Source organism: Pelmatolapia mariae, linkage group LG6 (assembly GCF_036321145.2).
Source record: "Pelmatolapia mariae isolate MD_Pm_ZW linkage group LG6, Pm_UMD_F_2, whole genome shotgun sequence".
Lineage (NCBI taxonomy): Eukaryota > Metazoa > Chordata > Actinopteri > Cichliformes > Cichlidae > Pelmatolapia > Pelmatolapia mariae.
The window spans coordinates 44,217,650-44,245,282 of record NC_086232.1 but is presented as its reverse complement, the minus strand read 5'-3'; the positions used below and the strand labels follow the sequence as shown (position 1 = coordinate 44,245,282).

General features: G+C 41.9%; 1 protein-coding gene across 2 annotated transcripts; it reads left to right on the top strand.

Annotated features, from left to right (window-relative positions):
- The first annotated feature begins 6,373 nt into the window (after positions 1-6,373).
- On the top strand, positions 6,374-22,584 carry LOC134629593 (NACHT, LRR and PYD domains-containing protein 3-like). 2 transcript variants are annotated; one of them, XM_063477072.1, is made up of 8 exons: positions 6,374-6,665; positions 9,270-11,124; positions 11,322-11,495; positions 11,682-11,855; positions 11,967-12,140; positions 19,684-19,857; positions 21,457-21,503; positions 21,684-22,584. In XM_063477072.1, exons 1-8 carry the CDS (start codon positions 6,374-6,376, stop codon positions 22,202-22,204), a joined length of 3,411 nt encoding a protein of 1,136 aa, XP_063333142.1. In that variant the 3' UTR covers positions 22,205-22,584. The 2 variants fall into 2 exon arrangements, with proteins under 2 accessions (XP_063333142.1, XP_063333143.1); XM_063477073.1 differs by lacking the exons at positions 19,684-19,857; positions 21,457-21,503; positions 21,684-22,584 and adding an exon at positions 12,548-12,886.
- Positions 22,585-27,633: the final 5,049 nt, after the last annotated feature.

Below are 27,633 nucleotides of genomic sequence, written 5' to 3'. Positions count from 1 at the left end.
CTTAACTCTAACCTAGAAATGAGTCTATATGATGTCTGTGTCTGCAAGCGTGCATGCCTTCACTATGACTTGACTCTGTATCACCTTTCACCTTGCCAGATGAAGCTTGTAACCCCTAAAAAACAGAATGCCAACTCTTTTATGAGCCCATTTTGCAATGTGTGTAATAACATGATTAAAACTATATGTTTAATAAATTGAATAAATGTTTTCATCAAATGCCGCTACTCAAAGCTTAATAAAAAGGATATAGAAGAATAAACATGATATAAAAATGATATAATTCCCACACCATTTAGAAATATTAGACAATCTTCAATTGCTTTTTTATAAGACCATCAAAATTAGAATGTGATAATAGAAGAGCGGTGTCATGTAACACAGTGAGGAGAATTATTGAATTGATTAGATTAGATTAGATTAGAAAATGCATTTTCTGAAGAAACTGCAGTGTGACTGCTGATAGCTGAATGTTAAGTTAAAAGTATTGAATGAGCTGAAAAATACAGAAATTTTCAACTGAAAACAAAAGTGCAGAACTGCTTAAAGCTGATATTCACACATAAGAAAAAGCTGAAAAGTAATATTCTTCTAATCAATGAATGATTGAAATGTGATTCCTCTACTTGGATCCACACAGTTCAAAAAGTTTACATCTCTGAGCTTTGAGAGACACGCTGTTGGAAAGAAAACAACGAAGGCTACGTTTTGAGGGTAAAATGATGGCTGTAGAGCAAACACTGTGCACACAGCAGCAGTTGAAACAAACGTTTTTAAGATTAATTTTGTCAGAGTGAAAGACAGAGGCAGGTGTGAGCCTGGCTGCTATAGCAACTCCAGCCAGTGGCACCACACACACACACACAGACAGACACACAGACAGACACACACACCGACACACACACACACACACACACACAGTATGTAAGTGTTAAGCTGGGGTTGGCTGCATCTTCTGTGGCCCCTCTGTGTTGGGGTGTGCCCCAGGGATCTATCCTGGGGCCATTACTCTTTTCGCTGTATTTACTCACTCTTGATGCGATATTTCGAAAACATAAAGTACCTTTTCACTTGTATGCTGATGATTGTCAGCTTTATTTACCTTTTAGCCACCTGGATACTTCTCCCTGTCAATCTTTACTTGACTGTCTCAGTGACGTTAATCTTTGGATGGCAAATAACTTTTTAAATTTTAATGATCATAAAACGGAAGCAATTTTATTTGGCCCGCATCGCTCTTTTGTTTCTCCAGATGCTGATTTCGGTGTTTTGACCTCCCATCTGAAAAGTTCAGTCATAAATCTTGGTGTGTATTTTGATTCTGCACTTTGATGGTCATGTAAATGGGGTGGTAAAATCAGCTTTGATGCCTATCGAAGGTCAAGCCTTTCCTTTCCAACCGCAATTTGGAAACTGTTATTCATGCCTTTGTTACCTCACATTTGGACTATTGTAATTCCCTTTTACAGTTTTTTCTGAATGCTTAAACCCTAACTGTGATTCTTATAGCACAATTTCTAAAACTATTAATACTTATAGCAAAACCACTCACTGAGTTTGCAAAACTAAAAGCACAAACACTGCTTTGCACTCAGTTTGCCATTTTGTAACACACACTTTGCAAAACTGTAGCTACACAGCACTCTTTTTGCAGAACTGTAAACACAACTCACTGCTTTACACTCAATTTCTAAATGATTGACGCACTCCTAGCAAAGCTATACACATTTATGGCCATTATTTACACTATTTTGCCAACTGTCTGGCACACTGTCACATGTGAAAACTTTTTTAGATAATTAGTTCAAATGTAATCAGCCTAAGCACTATAATACAGGTAAGCTCTGTGTGTGGAGTACAATGGAGGGAGCAGGAAGAGTGAGAAGTAGAGGAGGCCGAGGAAGAGGACGTGGAGGTGAAGAAGTAGGACGAAGAGGACGAAAAGGACAAGGAGGAGCAAGAGGAGGACGAGGAGGGGGGAGAGGAGGACAAGGAGGGGGGAGAGGAAGGGTAAGAAGAGTAAGAAATAGAATTACTGATGACATCAGAGCTACAATAGTGGACCATGTAATCAACCATGGAGTGACCCTGAGGGAAGCTGGCCAACGGGTTCAACCTAACTCGAGCCGCTACACTGTAGCAAGCATCATAAGGACATTTTGAAATGAGAATCGGTTAGTACAGTCACTTTGCACTAAGATTTGTAGCACTGCCATATGCCAATGAGAAACACAACAATACCATAGATGTAAAATTCCAGAAGATATTTTCCCCAGTGCCTTGGACTAGAGGACATTTCATGTGATGTAGACGAAACTTTGTGACCGGACCCAGAGAGACGACACGATGTAGACTGATTTCTTTTTTTTCCTCAGTGAAATTACTATTTCGTTTTGACTTGGAAATAAACACTTGTGTTTGTTTTGATGTGTGTGAATAAACACCAGTACTTGAAGTTCAGATCCCACTATGTTTATGGACCTATGACAAAACTGTGACCTCAATCTGACATGGCCTACCTTGTGTACAGAGAAAGCAAAAGCCAGACATGTTTTTCATTCATACCATCAGTGTGTAGTTTGTGCATTGTGTGCTTATTAATGTGATGGCTTGTGTTAACTGTTGGATATGAAAATACCATTTTTACAAAGGTGTGGAGAGTTAAGCAAGGGTTATTCGCTTTTACAAGAAAACTACAATGTTTTGCTGATTTGGTGAAGGATTTTCTTATTTGTGTGTGGAGTTTTGCAAAAATAGCCAATAGTTACAAAAAATGTGCTTAAGCCATCAGAAAAAACTGTAATTGGGGAAGGGTTGGACACCCTGTCACGCTTACAATTAGTGCAAAGTGCGGTGGCATGTTTTTTAACTGTTAGAATGAAATTTGACCGCATCACTGTGGTTCTGGCTTCACTACATTGGCTTCCTGTTGTTTTTAGGATCCGTTTTAAGTCCTTTTATTAGTTTTTAAATCTTTGAACGGTCTGGCCCCTGTTTATTTATCTCTTTTGTTGAAGCATCATGTTCTTACTCGCTCGCTCCATTCAGCTGATCAATTGCTGTTGTCAGTCCCTAAGTCGCGGCTGAGATCGAGCTTTCTCAATTGCGGCTCCGATGCTTTGGAACAACCTTCCTTTCATATGAGACAAACGTTTTCAGTGCAGGTCTTTAAGTCCAGATTGAAAACCTATTTTTATTCCCTGGCTTTTAACTCAGTGGGAAACTGACATCCCTCCTATTATTTTATACTATGTTTTGCTTTTCTTTGTTTTTGTGTTGTTCAGCACTTTGGTCTGCCTGGTGCGTTTTTAAAGTGCTATATAAATAAACGATGATGATGACACACACACACGCACACCTACACACACACACACACACACACACACACACACACACACACATGTCTGGTTTGCTATCCTCGTGGGGACATCCCATTGACATAATGCTTTCCCTAGCCCCTTACCCTAACCCTAACCATTAAAAATGAATGCCTAACCCTGACCCTTACCCTAAACCTAACCATAACCTAATTGTAACCCTGACAGTAAAACCGCATTTTGAGTGTGAAAATTGCTTTCAACCCCGAGGGGACCTGGATTTTGGTCCCCATGGTGCAGAAAGTCCCCACCAGGATAGTAAAAGTCAGATTTTGGTCCCCACCAGGATAGTACGAACCCGTACACACACACACACACACACACACACACACACACACACACACACACACACATGTGTCTGTCTGCTGCTGGTTTAAATAAACAGAAAAGTCACTCTGAAACAAATGCTTCCTAGTCCTACTGACAAAATTCTTTCACCGTGAGTGCCAGCAATGTCCAGTCTCCAAAACTCTCAGTTTTCATGCTTTCATGTTAAAGGCCGAGCAGTAAAACAGCATTTTGTGCGGCACTGTGAAAGGATGTTAATGTTTTTATAATTTCCTGTTTCTTGCAAAGCTGCTGGAAGCTTTTTGAGCCAAACCACAGGTTTTGCACTTCATGTCAGTATCTTCTATGTTCGCCCCCACCTTCACCTCCGTGTTCACGACGCGGCTCAGTCACAGATACATTTATGCTAACGCAGAAGGCTGCACGTCAGAGAATAACACAGGGTCCGTGTTATCCAGGAGCCTCACTGTCCACTCTGTGTGGTCCGCAGCCTGTCCACTCACCAAGTGACAGCAGGGACAGGCCGTGTCCATCTTTTAACTACAGCTGGTTAACCCTCAGAGGTTTAAAGGGTCAGTTCACCTATTTTTTGTTTGAAAGCTGCTCAGACAGCGTGTGCTACGTATCGTGAATCAGCTGTGCTCACACAAGGAAATGATGCACTTCCTGTTTGGTTGTGAAAAAGATGTGATGATCTTTCCTCTTCTTTTTTCAGCTCTCTGCCTGAAACACTCCTGACTTCATGTCACTGACCTGTCGTTACGAGCGTGGTGATTGGTTGGTCCCCTCAGTCTGCTGGTTTCTGTGCATTCAGATTTAACTCGATCTGTGCATGCTCAGATGTTTCAGAGTGAGTATCTCAGCTTTGTGTTAAAGTTACAGTAACAGGATGTGAAGTGAAGCAGAGTCACAAGACATTAGCCAACCCTGTACTTTTGCTACAGATTGAGGAAAGGGTGCATATATATTTCCTGTTTCTCAGTTTTGTACAGCTCTCCACATGACTCTACTGCTTACATTGAAGTGAGTGAGACTTAAACTTGTTTTGGGGTGAGTGTTAAACACACTGTTACTTACAGATCACTGTTAACTGTTTGAATCTGTCAGACCTGTTGTGGTCGGACCATTAAAAGAATATTTAGTAGTATTTTAGAATCTTTAGTAACATGGTCAGTGTTACTGCTCTTGGTGTGCCGAGGAAAAATCATTCTGTTGCATTTCTCATGATGGTTATTTAAATCTGCTAGCATCATACTCTAACATACTTTACTGAATACTTGTATTTACCTTCATTACCATATGTGTTAATACTTCATAATAATCTCTGTGATTTATGGTGTCATTTTTCTGAATCTGTCATGTAAGTATTTTACTAAGTATTGGTTGCCTACACAGTAATTTAAAGGAAAAAGACGCCAGTAATACTGTAAATATTTTCATGTAAACAGTACAGTTTTAGGGTTTTTTGAGAAAGGGGCAAAACAATTCCACCTCCTATATTATTGTGCGATCTACTGTACAATATAAAGCGCCTTGAGGCGACTTTTGTTGTGATTTGGCGCTATATAAATAAAATTGAATTGAATTGAATTGAATATGTGCAATTTCACATTACTATCAGTGCAGCTGACTGTATTATAGAGTAGCCCATTGATCAGAGATCACTGATCAATAACCACGAGTCCCATTCACAGAGAGTTGGGGAATGGCTACAATCACAGCATTGTAAGATGGTGACAGATGTACCCTTAGGCCCCCTCCTCGATTCAGCGATGGTCTTTCCCTTTTCAGTGACTGGAAGTGAAGACTGATGTAACATTGTACGAGATCATTGTTTGGATGTGGTGTTCAGAGCTGCCTTCCAAGATTCAAGATTTAAGGTCTTTATTGTCAATACAACAATATACACAGTTTACAGCATACCGAAATGCCATTCTTATAAATGCATGGTGCATTTATAAAAAAATGGAGATAGATTATTTATATTCTTATAAATGCACCATGCATTTATAAGAATATAAATAATCTATGTCCAAGAGAGATGAAACTAGAAATTACAAATAAATAATAACTCGCTAAATTTGGGTTAAGTTAAGAGATCAAAAGGTACTATTAGTAACTATATCTATTAGGGGTGCAACGATACTCGTATGGATATTGAACCGTTCGATACAGTGCTTTCGGTTCGGTACGCATGTGTATCGAACAATACAAAATTTTTAATTTATTTTATCAACTTTTCTTCTGACGATGCTGTCTGTGTTGAGCGCTCAGTGGATCTGCGTTCGACTACTCCGGCTAGGCTGCACTGTCGAGCATAGATCCACTGAGCGCAGCGCAAGCTAGCAAGACAGAAGCTAAGCTTGTGTCAACACAGCAAATTGAACCTCCCCCACCCTCATTCAGATCTGGCCTTTGGAACTATTTTGGTCTTCATATGAAGTATGACCCTGAAGGTAAGCGCCTCATGGACAAAGTAAAACAGTATGTCGGATGTGCCACGCAATGCTCAATTACATGGGTGGGAACTACTGCACCCCTAATATATATATATATGTACACACACATATATGTATATATATATATATATAGAGAGAGAGAGAGAGAGAGATATAGATATACATACACACACACACACTTTATCACAACAACAGTTGAATTGAATTGAATTGAATTGACTTTTATTGTCTGACTATCAGGGAGCTCTCATGACGTCAGTCGACCTCTTGGACATTCTGGAGGAGTTGAGAGGAAAGGAGTTTGATGACTTTAAGTGGTTCCTGCAGCAGGACAGCTGCCTGGAAGGCCTCCCATCAATCAAAGCATGTCAGCTGGAAAAAGCAGAAAGGCGGGACACCGTGAGTCTGATGGTACAGATCTACAGACTTCCAGGAGCTGTGGAGGTGACCAGAAAGGTTCTAGAAAGGCTCAGCAGGAATGACCTGTTGCAGAGCTTGTCTTCTCTCGCTCACACACCGGCTCCTCTTCCTCACCCTGAAGGTAAAATTGGAATTTTGGGTATTTAAGGAAGTCTTGAAAGATATAACTAAGATGAAATAAAATAAGATAACTCTTTATTGTCATTGCACAGTCATACTAAGCAATAGTACAATGAAATTGGAAAACTGTCCTACGTCGGCACTACATATAACACAACACGACCCGATACGACACATCACAACGCAACACAAACAACACAACACAGTATAATAACTTAGTAATAAAAAAGAAGAATAAGTGTATTTGTATTGCACACTGTTATTATTGCACATTAATTGTTATTGCACCTTGTTATAAATATAAATATTATTATTGTTACTGTTTTTACCGTTGTTACCTCCCCCCCCAAAAAGTCCAGGTATGTAGCCAGTCAGGTCAGCTATTTGCATTGATTAGGGCTATTGCCCTGTTGTAAAAGCTGTCCTTGAGTCTATTTGTTCGGGACCTCAGCAGCCTGAACCTCCTGCCAGACGGCAGCAGCTTATACACACGGTGTCCTGGGTGTGTGCAGTCCCGTAGGATGCTGCGTGCCCTCTTGAGACAGCGAGTGCTGTACAGGTCCTTCAGGGAGGGAAGAGGATGTCCAATGATTTTTTGGGCCATATTGATGACCCTCTGGAGTGCCTTTCTGTGTGCTGTGGTGCAGCTGGAGAACCACACACCGATGCAATATGTCAGCACACTTTCAATTAGAGATGGCACGATACCACTTTTTATGTCCGATACCGATATCATAAATTTGGATTTCTGCCGATACCGATATGAATCCGATATAGTGTGTTTTTTAATCAATAAAACTGTTTTTTAAAAATCTTGCTGCTTTTTGTATAAGTTCATACTCAAGTTAAAAAACAAACAAACAAACAAAAAAAACACTAAAGCTATTCTGTTAAACCTGTATGCAAAAAATACACTGCACCCAAAATATTTCATAGTTCAGCAAAACTGATCAATCTAATAAACTTAAACCTGCACCATCCTCCCTATTCTGGTATTTTAAAGAGTAAGCAACTTAACTAATAGGGTTGCAAACTCCCAGCAAAAAAAAAAAAAAAAAAAAAGGGGAACCACCCTCCACCTCATGATGCTTAATCGAAGTAATCAACTTTAATTTGATGCAGTGTGAAAAAAAATGCACAGAGATCAATTATTTTTCAAGAATAATTCAATAGATTCAACATCTTTCTTCAACAGAACTGCAGACTGCACAGATGGTACCTTCCCAAAGGAAAAAGTAATATAGCTTAGTAGGTTATAAATTTGACTTAATAGTTACTATATACAGTAATGGACTCCTATACATTTTACATCAGATTAAAACTTTGGGTGTAAGATTCGGATAATTATTTATTAAAAGCTAGATATTTTAAATGAGAATAAGAAAGAAAAGTATGTCTTTGTGTCCCCCTTTTCCCTGTTCATGCCCTATCGGCCCCCCTGGCTAAACTTTGCTAGACCCGCCCCTGCACAGTTACCAGCCGTCAGCTGCGTAGAAAAGCATCCTGGTGTAGAAAGTAATATTAAATACATTCTAACAACAGCTTATCAAGCTAAACATTCTGCTGATGTTTATCCGCTGGTTTCCTCTTTCTGGCGCGAAGTGAGCAATAAACAAACAAGAGAGACGGACTCGCGACAGAAAAGCCGATCAGCTGATCATTGATCAGTTTCATGATTGAAGCAGCAACAGGAGAGGGAGGGGGAGAGAGGCAGTTGCTCCATATATCCAACATCAAAGAGAAAACAAACATTTTCAATCAATTAAGTTTAAGCATAAAAGCAATTACTTATGAGTAAGTTTTATCATAGCTAAATTATCAAACACCCAGAAAGTCATCATAAAGCCCCTTATTTCAACTTAAACCCAAAATCACCCCTTCTTGACACTATGTGCACACCCAGAAACTTGAAACTGGAGACCCTTTCCACACACTCCCCATTGATGCTGACAGGCTGCTCAGACTTCCTCCTTCTGAAGTCAACTACCAGTTCTTTTGTCTAACTGAGCCAACTTTATTTATAGAGCACTTTAAAAACAGCAACCACTGGCCAAAGTGCTGGACACACATGATAAATTTAGACAATAATATTAAGGGTTTTGGTAAAGGTGACATAAAGCAGATTGTGTGATAACAATAAAAAAAACACAAACCACAGTTACGGAGTTGTGTCAGGTCCTTCTGAGATCACAGAAGTATTTTATGAGGATGGTCAGCCTGGCAGAGGGGAGAATACATAAGTAAACTGCTGTTGCAATGCAGCAATATCTGCTGTGTGGGCTTTAATTGTCACAAGGAAGTGAGGCCACCTCATAATGAGCATTACCTGCTTGCTGTGTGACATAGGTTCCTTACAAGCAAGTAGTTTCATCCAGAGGGCTGGATCCAGGGGCCAGGGATTCACTAAATTCAGTACCCTGAGGACATTTTAACTCTGGCTTAACATTTTTTTTTTTTTTACCAGTGCTGTTGTATTATTGATCTTCCTCTGAACAACGAAAGCTTAACTTTATGGAACGTTGTGTTTACTGCTTCCAACAACAACATGGGTATTTGTGAAATATACACATCACACTTTGTATTTTTCCCCTCATGTTTGATACAGATGTGGTGGTTCCAGTACCAGAGCCTCGCCCCATCAAGTTTTTCCAGCAAATGCTTCAATCAAACTTCCAGGACAAGTTTATGTGTGCACAAGAAGGTTGGGCAGAAGATAAACAGCGTCTGGTTGATATCTACACAGAGCTGTACATCACAGCTGGGTATGATGTACATATCAACACACAGCATGAGGTCCGGCAGATTGAGAAAGTATGGAAGCCAGCAGAACCAGAGAAACCCATTAGACCCACAGACATGTTCAAACATCCTTCAGGAGACTACAGACCCATCAAAACAGTGATGACCAATGGAATCGCAGGAATTGGAAAAACCTTCCTTGTTCACAAGTTTGTTTTGGACTGGGCTGAACAAAGATCCAATCAAGATGTGCATCTGATTTTCCCCTTCACCTTCCGTCAGCTGAATCCTCTGAAGGGAGAAAAGTTCAGTTTGGCAGAGCTCATTCATGAATGCATCCCAGAAACTGTAGGCATCCCACAGGAGGCTCTGAATTACATCTTTACAGATGTTCAGTCATCAGGAATCACCAACTATGACAAGAGTAAATTCAAACTTCTGTTTGTGTTTGATGGGCTGGATGAGAGCCGCCTTCATCTCGACCTTCATTCTGAAGACATTCGCTCTGTCGATGTAACAAAGGCAACTAAAACAGATGTCCTGCTGAGGAAACTCATCAATGGGAAACTGCTACGCTCTGCTCGCATCTGGGTAACCACACGGCCTGCAGCAGCCAATCAGATCCCTCGAGAGTTTATCAGCAGTACAACTGAGGTCAGGGGGTTCACAGACCCACAGAAAGAGGAGTACTTCAAAAAGAGATTCAAAGGTAAGGAGCAAGCTGACAAACTCATCTCCCATATTGAGACATCGCGAAGCCTCCACATCATGTGCCACATCCCAGTCTTCTGCTGGATCACTGCAACAGTTCTGGAGGATGTGTTGAAAACCAGAGAGGGAGGAGAGCTGCCCAAGACTCTGACTGAGATGTACGCAGAGTTCCTGGTGTTTCAGATTGATCGGACAAAAGAAAAGTATGGCCCAGAGAAGAGCATTCAATACATTAAGTCATTAGCAAAACTGGGCTTTGAGCAGCTGCAAAAGGGCAACCTGATCTTCTATGAGAAAGATCTGAGAGAGAGCGGCATTGATTTCAGTGAAGCCTCGGTGTGCTCAGGAGTGTTCACAGAGATCTTCAAAGAAGATCGAGGAAGGAAAGGGAAAGACAAGATGTTCAGCTTCGTCCATCTGAGCGTTCAGGAGTTTCTGGCTGCTCTTTATGTGAGGATGTCGCTTATAAATAGCAACAAAAATGTGATGCTTTCACCGCCACTGTCTCTGAAAAACCTTCGACTGCTTTTCAGTAAAATATCTTCAAAGAAGATCAACAAAATTTCGATTGACAGGGCCTTACAGAGTTCAAACGGCCACCTGGACTTGTTCCTTCGCTTCCTCTTGGGTCTTTCACTGCAGACCAATCAGGATAAACTACAGAGCCTACTGAAAAAAACAGACTGTCGGTCAAAAACCAACCAGAAAACAATCCAGTATATCAAGGAGAAGCTCAGTGAGAATCTGTCTCCAGAGAGAAACATTAATCTTCTCCACTGTCTGAATGAACTAAATGATCGTTCTCTAATAGAGGAGATCCAACAGTATCTAAGTTCAGGAAGCCTCTCCACATATGAACTTTCTCCAGCTCAGTGGGCCGCTTTGGTCTTCATCTTACTGTCATCAGAAGAAGATCTGCATGTTTTTGACCTGAAGAAATATTCTGCTTCTGCTTCAGAAGAAGCTTTTTTGAGGCTTTTGCCAGTGGTCAAAGCCTCCACCAAAGCTCTGTAGGTGCACAGATAACTAGATATTGCAATGGCATCACAGGTGCTAGTTTTTGTTAAATTATTTAAATTATGTAAAAGTAGTAGTCATTATATCTCATGAGGAAATTTGTTCAAACAATAATATTATAATTATTCATTTTATAATTACTACAGTAGTTTTTTATAGCATATAAACAGCATCACTATTTCCTCTACAGATTGAGTGGCTGTAATCTGTCAGAGAGAAGCTGTGAAGCTTTGTCTTCAGTTCTCAGTTCCCAGTCCTCCAATCTGAGAGAACTGGACTTGAGTAACAACAATTTGCAGGGATTGGGTCTGAAGTTGCTCTCTGCAATACTGGAGACTCCTCACTGTACACTACAGAGCCTCAGGTAAGCTGAAATGTTGTATTATAATGCTGCAGTGGATTGTGTTCCATGTTTATCATTTATCATCATTGTTTGTTTGTACTTTAACTCATAACAACAACTGTATAGGAATTCATACTGTCTGACTGCAAACAGGTGGACAGTATATAAATTCAAGCATATTTATTGCTGTTCATTGCTTTCTGTCAGGTTGAATCAAACCAATCTCACAGAAAAATGTTGCCAGGACTTCTCACTATTTCTCAACTCCCAGTTCTCCAGTCTGAGAGACCTGGACCTGAGTAACAATGACCTGAAGGATTCAGGAGTGAGGCTACTCTCTGCTGGAATGGTTCATCATCACTGTAACCTACAGACGCTCAGGTCAGATCACATTGTGAAATGTGTATGTAGTGTTCTGTTGCACTATTTATACTTACCTTGATTATAAAAAGATAAACTAAGGCTACAAGAAAAATCTTTTTTTTTCATCAGGTTGAATCAAACTGGCCTTACAGAGAAATGCTGCCGCCAATTGTCGTTAGTACTCAGCTCCCAGGTGTTAAGTCTGAGAATCCTGGACGTGAGTAACAACGATCTGCACGATTTAGGAGTGAAACTACTCTCTGCTGGACTGAAGGATTCTGACTGTGGACTAGAGACTCTCAAGTAAGAAGATTACCCCTCGCAAACAGGAGGAAACTGTACTTATTTTTATATATTGCTCCAGAATTATGTTTGGCAAAATCTTTTCATTTTGTTACTCTAAAACAGTACAAGAGTTGACTTCAGCCTTCACCATAACTTCTAAGATTATTTGAGTAGATTGTTTTAAAATATAGCTCTAATCCATTCACTAATAACTGTGGCAAAGGACATCTAACCCCTAACTGCTGACTATTTTCTTTGTAAGTTTGCATCTTTGCAAACTTTCAATACCTATGAGAGTGCTTTGGTTAACCACTAAATTGCCTTGCTGAGTCACAGCAGTTACAGTAGCTCTTTCATGCTTTGTTGTTTTGTTATTTGTCACTCCTTTTTTACTCCTGGGATTTTCATTTTTTTTGCTATTTTAGAGTCCAGTGTTTACACACAAGACTACTTTACGGTACTGAGAATATCAGTGATACTACATGGAACAGCACTTGTTATCATTGACGAGCTACAGAGGAGACAGCTGGGCTGAGGGATGACTTAGCTCCAGAGCTGGTGATGAGCGAGATGAGGAAATATAAGCTGACCATTCCACTGTCATTATGTGATGTTCTTGGACAATATGAAGGATGAGCTCAGAGCACTTATTAACCCTTTAAGACCTACCATAGAACCAAGTCCGCCAGAGCTTATATTATATTTTTACATGCTGTAGTGCCAATTTTGGGAGCATTTCAAGTTGATATACATCGATACAACCATTATAGCCCAAATTTTAATAATATGTATGCATTAAGTGCATAGTAATTACATAAATTGCAAAAAAGTGCAATAAACTACAAAGAAATTGAAAATTGTTTTTGTTTTTTTAACATATATTTCTAGTTAGAGAAATTTAAGAGGCTTATCCCTCAAAACTGTAAATACAAAAAAGTTGCACAAAATAGTTTCCCACCACAGGAAATTTATTTTGAGTGTCTTCATAGTTTTATTTTTGAAATACACCAATTTTTATATACTGCAGGAAAAACGAAAATAAATATTATAGTGCAAATTTGCAAAAAAGCAGCATATGCATCAAAATAAACTATTTCCAGCAGTGCAATTTGAGTTCTAAGCATCCCAGAAACGACACAGAAAGTCATGAAGTCAAAGATAACTTTTAAAAACACCAGTACAGGCTCTGAGGCCCTGATAGTAAAAACAACTACATTTCCGCGAAAATGACGTCACTTCCGGTTTCGGGCAGGTAATGGTGGACATGCGAAAGTTCGCACTGACGTCTATTCCAACGTAGGAAGTGTTATGAACAGCTGATCGGATCGGCAAAGCGTGTTTCTGGAATATTATGTTTTTGTTGCTGCAAGCGCTTTTTATGCAATTTTTGCAAAGCCATATGTGGAAGGAAACCGTGACCTAGGACAAGCTGATGGCATAAGATGTAAGTACAACTCCTCCGGTTTCATATGCAAAAAAAATTATTGCTCTAGCTTACGTGGTTGCAGAGCTACTGGGATTTAAAAATAGTTACGCAAAACGGAGCGTACCCGCTCCGACCGGTTTTAAAGGGTTAAGACCCAGAAAATACTAAATGTTAAGTATGATGGGTTTCACAGAAAGGTTTTTAGGAGGGATGTCGATCTGAATAGTAAGAGGAAACATGTAGAAAGTGCACTGAAGACATACTATGTCAGATTTCACCTGGATTAACAAGGTCTGCGTCAGGTGCAGAGGAACTAGGATACATTGATGAGAAGTGGAACAAGAATCCATAAGTGAACAAGGGATGAGAATGGGGACCTGTTGGAATGGAAAGTAATTCCAGCTCAAAGGGTTACATGAAGAGGATGTGGAACCTATGGACACCCATTCTTTGACACCCAACATTTGGACCAATGGCAAAACAACTAGTAGTTTAGTGTTACTTAGAGATTAATGAGGTACAACACAAGTGCTCCGCCAAGGTGTGCCAGGACGTCAAGCCGTCATCATCCCCACCCTCCTAGATTGGGTGACATTCTTGAGATGCTTGGCTACAAGTTGAACAGCCAAAATCTAGACACAGAAGTTAGTGGCAGAAAGTTGTGATTAAGAAATGGGTGACTAAGAAGCACAGCAAGCTGTCCATACCTGAGGCCTTGAGAACTGCTAAGCAAAGACTCACAGCCTTGGCTACCCATTTGAAGAGGTATATGAGAAGGATGGAAGCCAGGAGAATAAACCAACTGTTCTCCACTGAGGTGTAGTGTCAATGGTAGGAAAACAATTTGAGAGCAGCCCCACCAAAGTTGGAGAATGAGCAATACTAGAAGACCATATGGGAGAAGACTCAACTTATAACAACAATGTTCACTGGCTAGTGGATCTAAGAGCAGACCATATCAATCTCCCTGAACAGGATCCAGTAACCATCACAGTGGGAGACATCCAAGAAAGAGTCTCAAGTATGAAGAGATGGACAGTACCAGCCCTTGACATGACGCTAACTGCATTCCACATGTGTCTAGCAGCACAAATATACCTGCTGCTAATGGATGAGACACACCCAGAATGGCTAACTGATAGCCCTTATCCTCAAGGATTATCAGGATGGAAAAGTCCCATCCTGCCTCAGCTCCTATACTAGAATTATACAAGATCAACAGGAACCTTAGGCCACCTTCAAGCAAATTACACAAGTCACCATAAAGTGAGAGATTTACCAAAGAGATGCTTTGTCCTTACTGCTGTTATGCATGGGCCTGAACCACCTCAGCCAGATTGTTGACAAGAGAGGCTACGAATACCGACTACAGAATGGAGCAATTGTTAGCCACCTCCTCTCTTTGGATGACATCAAGCTGAATGCCAGGAGTGGAGAAGACATCGACTGATTCATACCACTAGGATGTAGAGCAGCGACATCAGAATGTCATTCAGATTAGAGAAGTGTAGTCGGATAGTAACAAAGAGAGGGAAGGTAGTCAGAAGTGAGGAGATTACATTACCAGAAGGTGGCATTGCAGATATTAAGGACAGTTACAAGTACCTGGGGCACCACAGGCAAATTGGAACCATGAAGAGGTCACTAGGAAAGCTGCAACCACCAAGTACATGCAGAGGGTCAGGCAAGTCCTGAGGAGTCAGCTGAACGTAAGTAAGAACAAGATCCAGGCTATCAACACCCATGCCCTGCCTGTGATCAGGCACCTTGCTGGGATAATAAGCTGGCCAAAGGAGGAGATAGAAGCCACTGACATCAAGACACGAAAGCTCTTTACCATGCATGCAAGGTGTGACAACCCCCACCTGTTGTCACACCTTGGCTCGTGTGATTAGGTAGAGGATCAATAGGAGGTCCATGACCCTCTTGGGGGGACACTCCCATAGTGCTTAAAATCTGGGACTCTCCACCAGTTGATCTTAGAACTGAAGAAGCTTCTCGGATGAAATGTCTTCAAGAAAGTTAAAGAAGTCCAGACGCTTTTCTTTCCAAGCTCCTTAGACTACAATGACCTGGAGGACTGAGAACCTTCACAGACACAAGAGGAAAAAGAACAGTAACCATCATGGAAAAACAGCACAGAGGCACTAATCATGGCAGCACAGGAAGAACCTCTGAGCACACTGACAACACCAGGCAAGACCCCAGGTTCAGGCTGTGTAAAGATGCCCCTGAGACAATCCGGCACATAACAGCAGGGTATGAGATGCCAGCAGGCAGTACATACATGGAACGCCATAACCAAGTCGCTGGTATAGCATATAGGAACATCTGTGTCGAGTATGGCCTGGACGTCCTGAGGTTGAATCGGGATATGCTCCCTAGAGTGGTTGAGAATGACTGAGCTGAGATCTTGTGGGACGTCCAGAAACAGACAAAAGGGCGACTGCTATCCAACGGGACACAGTAGTTGTTAATACATTTAGCTATACTGAGTCATAGCAACATTAGGGAGGAACATGAGAAGCTGAGAGACGAGCTGGAGAAGATGTGGAGGGTGAAGGTAACAGTGGTCCCAGTGGTAATCAGAGCATTCGGTGCAGGGACCCCCAAGCTAGGTGAGTGGCTCCAGCAGATCCAGGAACAACATCTGAGATCTCTGTCCAGAAAAGCGCAGCCCTAGGAACAGCAAAATAAAGCAAAACAATGGTCCCTCACCCTGCTCACTGCTCAGTTAACACACAGTGACACACCTGAGTATTTACTCAGGCTACAATAACTTTGGACACTTGATTCAGTACAAGCACTGTGCACATCATGTTCTTTCCTCCCCACACTCTCATAACCTGTACATATTTCTTAATTTCAAATGTGTATTCTATATCTGTATCTCCTCAAGATGGGTGGTGACCATGGTGGCCATTTAGAAGTCGGCCATCTTGGATACAACTTTTGTTTTTTCAATAGGAAGAGGGCCATGTGACACATCAAACTTATTGGTAATGTCACAAGAAAAACAACGGTGTGCTTGGTTTCAACATAACTTTATTCTTTCATGAGTTATTTACAAGTTTCTCTGTGTTCACAGCCATTGACATGTCGAAGAGGTTAACACATGAGGAGCGGATCGAAATTGTGTTGATATCTGGTGAACGCAGTAACCGGGTCATTGCAGCAGATTTCAATGCAAGACACCCTACGAGACCACCCATCTCCCATGCTACAGTCAGCAAACTGCTTGCTAAGTTTCATGAAACTGGTTCAGTGTTGGATTTGCCAAAATGTGGACGCAAGAAAACTGTCACTAATGAAGAAACATCAGTGGCTGTCCTAGCTTCATTCAGCAAGAGCCCACAGCGTAGCACTCGCCGCATGTCACTGGAGAGTGGCATTAGTCGAACATCCCTTCGGCGGATATTAGCTACTCACAAATGGCACCCTTACAAACTCCAGCTACTGCAGCATCTCAACGAGGATGACCCAGATCGGCGCACAGAATTTGCAGAATGGGCAAAACAAAAATTGGAACAGGACCCTCAGTTCACGCAGAAGATTTTGTTCAGTGATGAGGCAAACTTTTATGTGAATGGTGAAGTTAACAAACAAAACCACCGCTATTGGTCTGACACTAACCCACATTGGATGGATCCCTCCAAGACTGTTGGAACAACAAAAGTGATGGTTTGGTGTGGTATATGGGGTACAACGATAGTGGGTCCACTCTTCATCAATGGAAACCTCAAGGCCACTGGATATTTGAAATTGCTACATGATGATGTGTTTCCCTCTTTATGCACTGAAGCTGGCACGTTCCCTGAGTTTTTCCAGCAAGATGGTGCACCACCACATTATGGGTGCCAGGTCCGAGCATTCCTAGATGAAAGCAATTGTCTATGGTGTGAAGATACGAGATGTGCAGCACCTGAAACTACGGATACTGGATGCCTGTGCTGGCATTTCTCCTGCGCTGTTGCTATCAGTGTGTGAATAGTGGGAGAAGAGGGTTGCATTGACAATCCAACACAATGGGCAGCACATTGAACACATTTTATAAGTGGTCAGAAACTTGTAAATAACTCATGAAAGAATAAAGTTACGTTGAAACCAAGCACACCATTGTTTTTCTTGTGACATTACCAATAAGTTTGATGTGTCACATGGCCCTCTTCCTATTGAAAAAACAAAGGTTGTATCCAATGTTCCCTCTAATTTTTCACGTGTCTGAGCGAACACACAAACTCCCTGAGCGGTCCCTTGGACCACTGTGAGCGACATCAGACGTGTGCAATGTGGTCACGCCAGCATTGAATCCATCCAAGTTACATGGTTTATTAAGATAATCAAATTACAGCATTTACATTTATGTTAGACTACTTTTAATTAACTGCTTTAGCCCACTTACAATGAAAATGTAAAAAAAAAATCTTGTTCATGACCTGTGTAGTATGTTAACACTATTGGAAGTAAAAATAACTTGAACTCCAATTTTGAAAACACAACTTTCTTTCTTTTTAAAAAAAGCTCTGACTTGTATTATGAGTCTGTGGTCTATTTACAGAACAATCAGCTGTTCTGCATCAAGTCTGATGCCACACAAATTATTTGTGCCACTCCAAAAAATAATTTGTGTCCACTATGAGATAAAGGAGAACAACAGCCTGATACCTGCAGGCCTGACAACAGGAGATGTATCACTCCTGTAACACCTGTAACATTCAGCAGTCGCCTCATTGTTCTGACACACACAACAAAACTATTGACTACACTACACACTAACTACACACTAACTACACAAGATTTGCGCTAAACGTCTCAAATCACTCACATCTCAAAACACGCCGTCACTCCTAAAACTTCCCCCCGTTTCTTAACAACTAGATGTCATGTTGCCATATCATTTTTTGATTGGTCGACATGGTACTTTTTTGGACGAATAGGAAAGGTGGGAGGAGTTTGTTTTTGCTCACAGGTGGAGAGTGCTTTCGAGCGTTTTTCTTATAAAACGCCGTTTTTACCGTTTCTTCCCGCAGTAAATATAAACAACGATAGTATTCAGGAAGAAAACCAAACATTGCAGATATTTTTATCATAACTCTGGTTTTACGTGGCCGATCAACACAATTTAAAAACTGGTATAAAGTCCACACTTTTTCCGTAATTGTTCCGTCTGTGCTGCTCACATCTCCAATGGTTGTACACGTTGTCATTAACGTGGCTTCACTCCACATCAGCCACGCCGCTTTGCTAGCTAAAACACCGGTGTCGGCACATAAGGACGCTGTCATAGCCTGTCAACCACGTTGATTAGCTGCATATATACGAATGTAAATCGCATCATTGGCTGGACTATGGGATAAGGTGGAATCGTTCTAATCCCATACGGGAGCAGCCAGTCACTTACTGACTAGCACTGCAAAACATAATTGTTAAAGTATTAATTTTAATTTCAAATCAGGTTAGATTTTTTTTTGTGCGCAACACAGATTTTCTGTGCACAGAGACCGTGCCAGCAGTGCACAATTGCGCACGTGCGCAGCTTAGAGGGAACATTGGTTGTATCCAAGATGGCCGGCTTCTAAATGGCCACCATGGTCACCACCCATCTTGAGGAGTTTGCCCCCTCACATATACTAATGTGCCACAAACAGGACTTTAATATCACCAACCATTCCCATGTTATTACGGTGTATCCATATAAATGGCCCACCCTGTATATTCATGTTGTGTGCATTTATTTTGATATACAATGCACTTATTATATATTATGTAAATATATAGAGAAAAAATCCTATCCTTTAGTTCTGTATTAGAGTTTTTTCACCATTATACTAAGACAAAATCATACACAGATACTCTTTTCATTATTTTTTATATTTTTAAGTTGCAACAAAATAACGATTGAAAAATAAAAGCTAAGATAGAACACACACACACACACACACACACGATGTCCCACCTAAACTCATACGGGATGATTTGAAGCTCAGGGTGAAGGAAAAGCAAAGAGTGCTCAGCATATGCAAATGGAAATGTTTTTCAAGATTTTGGAAAAGTTCCCAGTGACAATGCTGAAACCATGGCTTAAGTGTGTGTGTGCGTGTGTGTGTGTGTGTGTGTGTGTGTGTGTGTCTCCAGGCTGTCAGGCTGCCAGATCACAGAGGAGGGCTGTACTTCTCTGGCCTCATCTCTGAATTCCAATCCTTCCCATCTCAGAGAGCTGGATCTGAGCTACAATCACCCAGGAGACTCAGGAGTGAAGCTTCTTTCTGCTGGGTTGAAGGATCCTCAGTGGAAGCTTGAAACTCTCTGGTATGAACAGCACACTGGCAGGCTGAAGCCTTTCAGCTCACCGTCTGCTCCAACAGTGCAGACTGACAGTAAACATCAGCTGATGAGCTGAGTCCCTGTCCTCACTCATTACATTCATTTCAGTCATGTGTTCAACACTGCTGCAAAATAACTGAGAAGGTTAGTTATCAGCTTACATAGTTACTCACTACCTAGGTACTTGGTATTATTATTAACAACAACAACAACAACAACAACACATTTTATTTAAGAAAGCACCATTCAAAACACTCAAGGACACTGTACACAAGCAATAATAACAACAAACATAACAATTTACAAAATAATAAGGATAAAATGTTGAGCAAATAAATAAAATAAATTAAAGTAGAAGGATGGAAACATTAGTGTGGAATAGGCTAATGTGAACAGGTGAGTTTTGAGTCTGGACTTAAAAAGAGGGAGGGAAGTGATGTTTCTTATCTAAGGAGGAAGGCAGTTCCAAAGATGGGGGCAGAGCAGCAGAAAGCCCTGCACCCCACGATGGCTAGCCGGGGGGAAGGGACGGAAAGAGAAAGAGAGGAGGAGGAGGACGTGAGACACGGAGAAGGGATGGTGATCTGAACCAGGTCAGAGAGGTATGAAGGCGAGAGATGATGGATAGCCTTGAATGTGTACAAAAGTATCTTGAAATTGATGCTGTATTTAACTGGAAGCCAGTGAAGCTCCTGCAGAGCAGGGGTGATGTGGTGCATAGAAGGGGTCCTGGTGATAATACAAGCAGCAGAGTTCTGGACACGTTGAAGCTGATGGATAGATTTTTGACTAAGACCAAAAACTCTCCTCTCCTCTGTCTTCATTATTCTCAATGCAAATGACTTCCCAGCAGCAGTAACACCAAGATACTTACTGTTACTGACAGAAGTCCAGCAGTCTCCTGTCAGGGCGACGTGTTTGACTTGTGCTTTTTCTCCTTTTCAGTTTCATACAGCTGATGAATTTTTGACATTATTGTGCTTCTTGTTGGAGACTTGTGAAATGCATCTCGAGAGGCAACTTGCAACACCTTTGTAAAGCCTGTGTCCTCAACAATATTAATAGATCGGCAGTTTGTTGCAATTCACTTGGTAATTGTGTCAGTCAGTTTGTCTGAGGTAGACTTACTGAGTTCCCGACGCTCTGTGAGAGTTTATCGCAGGCTAGGCAAAGTGCTAGCAGCATCTCCAACTAACGTAAGCTCCGCGTTGTTTTTAGCTGAGATTGAAAAGAAACCTCCTTCCTGCACAATGTGCACAATGCTTTATGTCGGTCGACTGCTCCGTCTTGTTGCTTTTTATACTCAAATTTCCCATCGAGAGGGCCAGTGTGCTGTTTGTCATCATCCATATTGATTTGGTTGGTTCTGCTGCCCGTCACTACCAGATCTACTGCACATGTGCAAAGGTAACTCTACTTGGACAAACTGCCCGAAATGCGTTGACAGAGACATTTCAGGGATTTTGAGTCATTCAGCGCTGCAGATGTGTTAATTGCGTTAAAAATTTTAATCGGATTAATCGTGATGAATCCACGTTGATTTTGACAACAATAATATTAATCAGATTTTGTTTCTTCCTCCAGGCTGGAACATTGTGGAGAGCAGAGGCTGAGACCCGGTCTGAAGAAGTGTGAGTGTGTGTTCACTTATTTAAATCAGAAATGTGTGTGTGTGCATTCATTCTCAGTCTGACTGGAGATCCAAACAATAAACCCCTTAACTTTTCCTCTTATTAACAGTCATCGTGTGAATAAAGCAGCACATAAAAGCTTCAGACGGTAAAGCGTTTGCTGTTTCCTCTCTCCCTCAGATTTCTGTGCACTTGTACCGGACACAAATACATTACACAGAAACCTCAAACTATCTGACAACAACAGGAAGCTGACACGTGTGATGGAAGAGCAGCCATATCCCTTTCACTCAGAGAGGTTTCACTCCTTTGTGCAAATGGTGTGTACCAGTGGGCTGACTGGTCGCTGTTACTGGGAGGTGGAGTGGGAAGGAATGATTGACATAGCAGTGAGTTACAGAGAAAACAGAAACACTTTCCAAAGGGTTCGGTTTGGAGACAATAACTACTCGTGGAGTCTAAGGTGCTCTTATGTTGGGTGCTATGCAATGCACAATAACAGAGGAGCACGCGTCTCCTCCTCCTCTGTCCTCGACAGAATAGCGGTGTACGTGGACTGGCCTGCTGGCATGCTGTCCTTCTACAGAGTCTCCTCTGACTCACTGATCCACCTCCACACCTTCAACACCACCTTCACTGAACCTGTGTATCCTGGGTTCTGGTTGTCCAATCACTCCTCGGTGTCTCTGTGTTCTCTGTAGCAGGGAGATCCTCCAGTGAGGACACTGACACACATGAACAGATGTTTATTATTCTTTTCTCGTCTGGTAGTTTAGACTGATCCGAGTCGCGTCTGGTTAAGTCCTCAGACCTTGGAGAAAGCCCTGGCTTGCACTGAACACTTGTCGACACTTGGTGGCGCCACAGCGAATGTGATCACTAGAATGGACCGGATGGATGGACTGATGGTGAATAATACAGACAACCTGTGACATTTTCACATTCTGCATCATAAACATGTTTATTTCATCAGATTACTGGACTGTTTCTGTGGTTCTGAGTTTAGATGTAAATGTACAAAAACAGGTTTTAAGGAAATACAGCACTAAACTACAAACCACACATAACGTCTGACACAGTGTTGTATGGATGTTTCTTTTCTTTCATTCTGATCTTCAGATTTAGAATCGAACTGAAGCTCAGATTCATTTTTCTGCATAAACTTCATCTTTTAAGTTTCCTTCTTCTTAAGTGATTTTCTTTTGACTGTGCATTTTGTGCATCTCTAAATCTTATCACTAGAGAATAAAGCAGATAAACAGGTAATAGGAGAAAGGAAGCGAGTCAAGCCTGATGTGTGATTTCTGTCTAGTTCAAATCGAGAGTTCGCGCTGGACCATAACTTATCTCTGGCGACCTGAAACTGTCCTGCTGCTGACCCCATGTGGCGACACAGTTTTGTGTTATATACATGAGGACAATCCAGAGAAAAACAGCTCTTTATTACAGAGGCTCAAAAATGAATAAGACTCATTTCCAGTGACGGTGAAATGAAATTTGGCTCAGCTGTTGGTTCCTGTTCCTCTTACTGCTGAGAAGATGATCCAGTTTCACTCTGCCTTTTGTCCATCGTGATGATCCTACAGCTGAGGACATAACCAACGAGTTACACCTGCATTACGACCTGTGCTTCAGACAGGAAACAACTGTACGAGCAGGAGGTTTTAATAAACAGTTTTTTAATTTTTAAAACAGGCGTGCGGGGCACGAGAGGCGAGCAGCAAGTTCCAGCATCATCGAGGCGATCCGTTTGCTGAGCGTAATATTGCAGCAGCTTTGCTGTACAGTGTAAAGCAGCTTCAGGCAGCAGACTGAAAGGGATGGTCTGTTTGTCACTATGAAGTCTGGGATGGTGTTATCACCTTTGCTTTCATAAAGGATGCTACAATGTCTTCTCTGCTAAAGGAGGTACTAAAGGAAGCATTGCTGTGTCCTTTCCTTCTTATGCAGACAATCGCACCAGCTCTGCATTATGGCTGCAGCGTGAAGGATAATGCATCATTCAGCTACATCTGCTGTTTTCAGTCGAGCAGAGTGCATCAGTGTTTCCCAAATGCTGTGCCTCGAGGTTTTGGGTCAACCAGCCTCATTACTGTAGCTGCTCGAGTGTAGACTGTGTTCACACCGGGTGATAGTGCTAGAACCCGTGCCTCTGCTCTTTCCACAATAATCTCTGATCTATAGATTATTGTGGGAGGAGGGAATAGCAGTGTTACGTGTTCGTTTATCCACTTCGAGGAATCACCAGTAGCACCCTTCTTATTTATTAGAAGATTTAATGATTCAATATTATCATGTACATGGATCTCTTTTGTTAAGGCTGTAAAACAGCTGCAGTCAGACTTCCCAAAAGAGAGTAACCGCCCCGGCAGTTCACAGAGTTTTATATGAGGATGTGCATCAACTGGTAAAAACCGGTGGGGAGAAGCTGCCCTGCACTAAGAGGTGACTACAGCTACACATTATTTTATACTGATATGTCTGCAGGTTTCTAAGTAATTATTCAATCAGTAAGAAACTAAAGCTTCTATTAATCCCAAATGAAACTCACACCCAACAGTCCCTCCTTTTACACCTTTCAAGGCGGGAACAATAACATCTGTTCCATTTGTATCCTTGTACGGGCCAGCCGTGGTGACCGGGAGTTTAAACCTCTGTCCTACACCGCCGTCTGTCCTCCAAGTTACCCCACACACTCCTTTGTTTCCCTCATTCCTCACCCAATAATCACAACTGCCAGGCCCGGGGTCAGTCTCTTTGGACAGAGCGGTTACTATCAGTCTGTTCAATAAACCTCTTACACATGGAAATACGAAATAGCATTGGTCGTTCATCTATGAGAAACTGTTGTTTAAGAAGCCATTTGATGTGAGACATCGTTATCAAACCTTATCTTTAAATCCATCAGCCAGTGTTCCTAATTTAGTTGCTGTTTCTGTAACAGAACTATCATCAGCAGTATTGTTAGTAATGAACATGCAAATGTCATGAGACATGCTGCTTAAGATAAGATAAGATAACCTTTATTAGTCTCACATGTGGGAAATTAGTTTTGTTACAGCAGTGCAAAGTTGCATAGAAAAATTTGAGAAAAACACTGGAATAAGATATCAATAATATACTGTACACAATACAATCGAATAAAATACAACTGAGTATAATACAATGATGCCAGAGAGAGTATTGCACTTAGTGTTATTGCACATGTGTGGATGTGTGTGTTTGATCAGTTGGAGTCTTTGTTGTGCAGTCTGACAGCAGTGGGGAGGAAAGACCTGTGAAATCTCTCCGTCCCACACCGTGGGTGCTGCAGCCACTGAAGGAGCTGCTCAGTGCTGTCAGAGTCTCCTGCATGGGGGAGAGATGTTGTCCAACAGGGATGACAGCTTTATTTGCCCTCCAACAGCTTCAAGTCCACAACTTAATGGAATCAACAAGTCTTTACTCAACATAACACAGTTTTTATCACGTTCAGAGAATGAAGAGGCTCCATGTGAATTTATCAGTGACCCGTCCACACGCACCTATGATGTGACACGCAGACACGTTAGAGTCGGCCTCAAGGATGTCGCTTAACTCTACAATGAGGGGACAGCGCCTGCGACTGAACCTGGGGATAAATTAAAACCACACACTCTGACCTAACTTTGATGCTAGTGCCCTTCACAGTTTGAAGTAAAGCAGCCATGTGTGTCCACACAGCCACCACACATCACACAGATGTGACTTTTCTACCCACACAGTGTTTTGTTATTTTTACTGTAGTGTACATTAATGTGTTAGTGTAGCGTCATGGGCAGATTCAGCACAGTGTTCACAGTTACAGCACAGCTGTGATTTCCTGTGATTAACACATCTGTGTTATACAGAGCAGCACTGTGTGTGCTGTCGCTCGGTCCCTGATGAAACCTGTTCGTCTGAGGGACAATCAGACAAACACAGAGTGAGTCTGTGTGAGTACACGCATGATCAGGGACAGATGACACTCCCCACAGTGTCTCTGTCACACAGAGGCTCATCGTGCATGTCCTTGTGAACAAACACTCAGTGACTCAAAAACTGTTTTGCTTTTTGAATTTAAAAAAGTGACACACGCATTTCATGTAGCAGGAACCTCAGGCGAGAGTCAAGCACGACATCCCAGTGTGCTTCACACCCAGCCACACACTCACAGTGTAGTGTGGCTGTGCAGCGCAGCGAGCTCAGGCCTCTACACAGGAGACACCAAACAGCCACTTCATAAACACATAACATAGAACAGCCACCTCACCGGGACAAGACTCGGCTGTCCATTGGCATCTAAAGGTCAAAGGTCACTCTTTCGAGGACGCCAATGTTCACATGTTGGACAGAGAGGACAGATGGTTTGAAAGAGGAGTAAAAGAAGCATCTACGTCCACTGTGAACGGCCATCTTTGAACAGAGGGCGGGGCTTACCACACCGACTGTCTGCCATCTATAATCCAGTTCTGAGATCCTTCCCAGACGCCTTAACGCCCACTCACATCCTGGGCCAGCTGACCTCAGTAAGTCACATGATAGGGTGGGGCCAGGTTTCACAATGAGCTCACCCGAAACTTGTGAGCTACACCGTTTTCACACCTTGGCTTAAGTGGTTTCAGCTGCTCGCTTTTCATGCTCAGCATCTGAGCACTCTACCTCACTCACACAAACACTTTTTATTTATGCACTGACACTGCAGTAGATCCATCAGGGAGCAACGTGCGGTTAGAATCTTGCCCAAGGATATTTGGTTTCAACCTTCCCGTTAGTAGGTGACCTGCTCCACCACCCGAGCTACATCCCCCGTGCTGAGATGTCCTGTGAGTCACTGCACATCCTGCTTCGTTTTCACTGGTGTCTGGGTCGTGTGATGCTGAATCATCCACAATGACCCTCAGAGTTAGCCGGCGGTGTTTCCTATGGGACAGACTCTGAAACTGATCCTCATGATGGTAACCTTCTGCTGCTGTGGGAGAAGTAATGACATTTAAATGTGACATTTGGCATTTTTCAATAATGCAGTGTGATACCATAACCAACAAGCAGCTAGTAAATACATAGTTTCTCTACAGCACAGGTGTTGAACTCCAGGCCTCGAGGGCCGGTGTCCTGCAGGTTTTAGACGTGTCCTTGATCCAACACAGCTGATTTAAATGGCTAAATCACCTCCTCAACATGTCCTGAAGTTCTCCAGAGGCCTGGTAATGAACTAATCATTTGATTCAGGTGCTGACCCAGGGTGAGATCTCAAACCTGCAGGACACCGGCCCTCGAGGCCTGGAGTTCGACACCTGTGCTCTACAGGAATCAGTGACACAGAATATAAAAGACTGAGCAGCAGGACCTCGGCTCCCTTTTATTTTCAGGAACAGTGTTTGTAACAGGGCGGCCCTTAGCGGCTGGAAACACAGTGAGATGGACCGAGGCAAGTGCAGTGGAACAAAAGTATTTATCTGCCATACAGCTCTCCTTACAACAATTCACTCGTCGAGCTTCTTCACAGCACAATCAACCTCCTCTAATGACAACCGGCAGCCTTAAATATGTTCAGCGGTCACAGACTAAACCATTATTCCACTCTCAGGTAAATTCTTAAATCCCAACCTTCCACCACAGTATACAATATACCAATTTGAATAAATAAATACATAAATAAATAACATCTCTGATGGACAGAGTCTCCCACCCCATGCATGTAAATGTTGCTGAACTGCAGAGTTCCTTCAGTGACAGACTGCTGCATCCTCGATGCATGAAGGAGCGTTTCCGCAGGTCCTTCCTCCCTGCAGCTGTCAGACTGTACAATCAGAACTGCTCCCAACAAACACAGATGTTTACATCTGCGCTGTAACTGCAATAAGTTAATCAACCGATTCGCACTACAACCTGGTTTGCCTCTTATCTGTTGTTATTTTTATTTAATTTAATAACTGTACAGCACTCTGTTTATAGTAACCATTGTCCTTAATGTAAATATTTAAGAAAAACTGTGTATGTTTCTGCTCTGTGTCCTGTTTGTTTGTATATGTGTCTTTTTCTGCTGTCACAACCAAATTTCCCCTTGTGGGACAATTAAAGGATTCTTCTATTCTATTCTATTCTATTCTTATTCTAAATACATTTCACA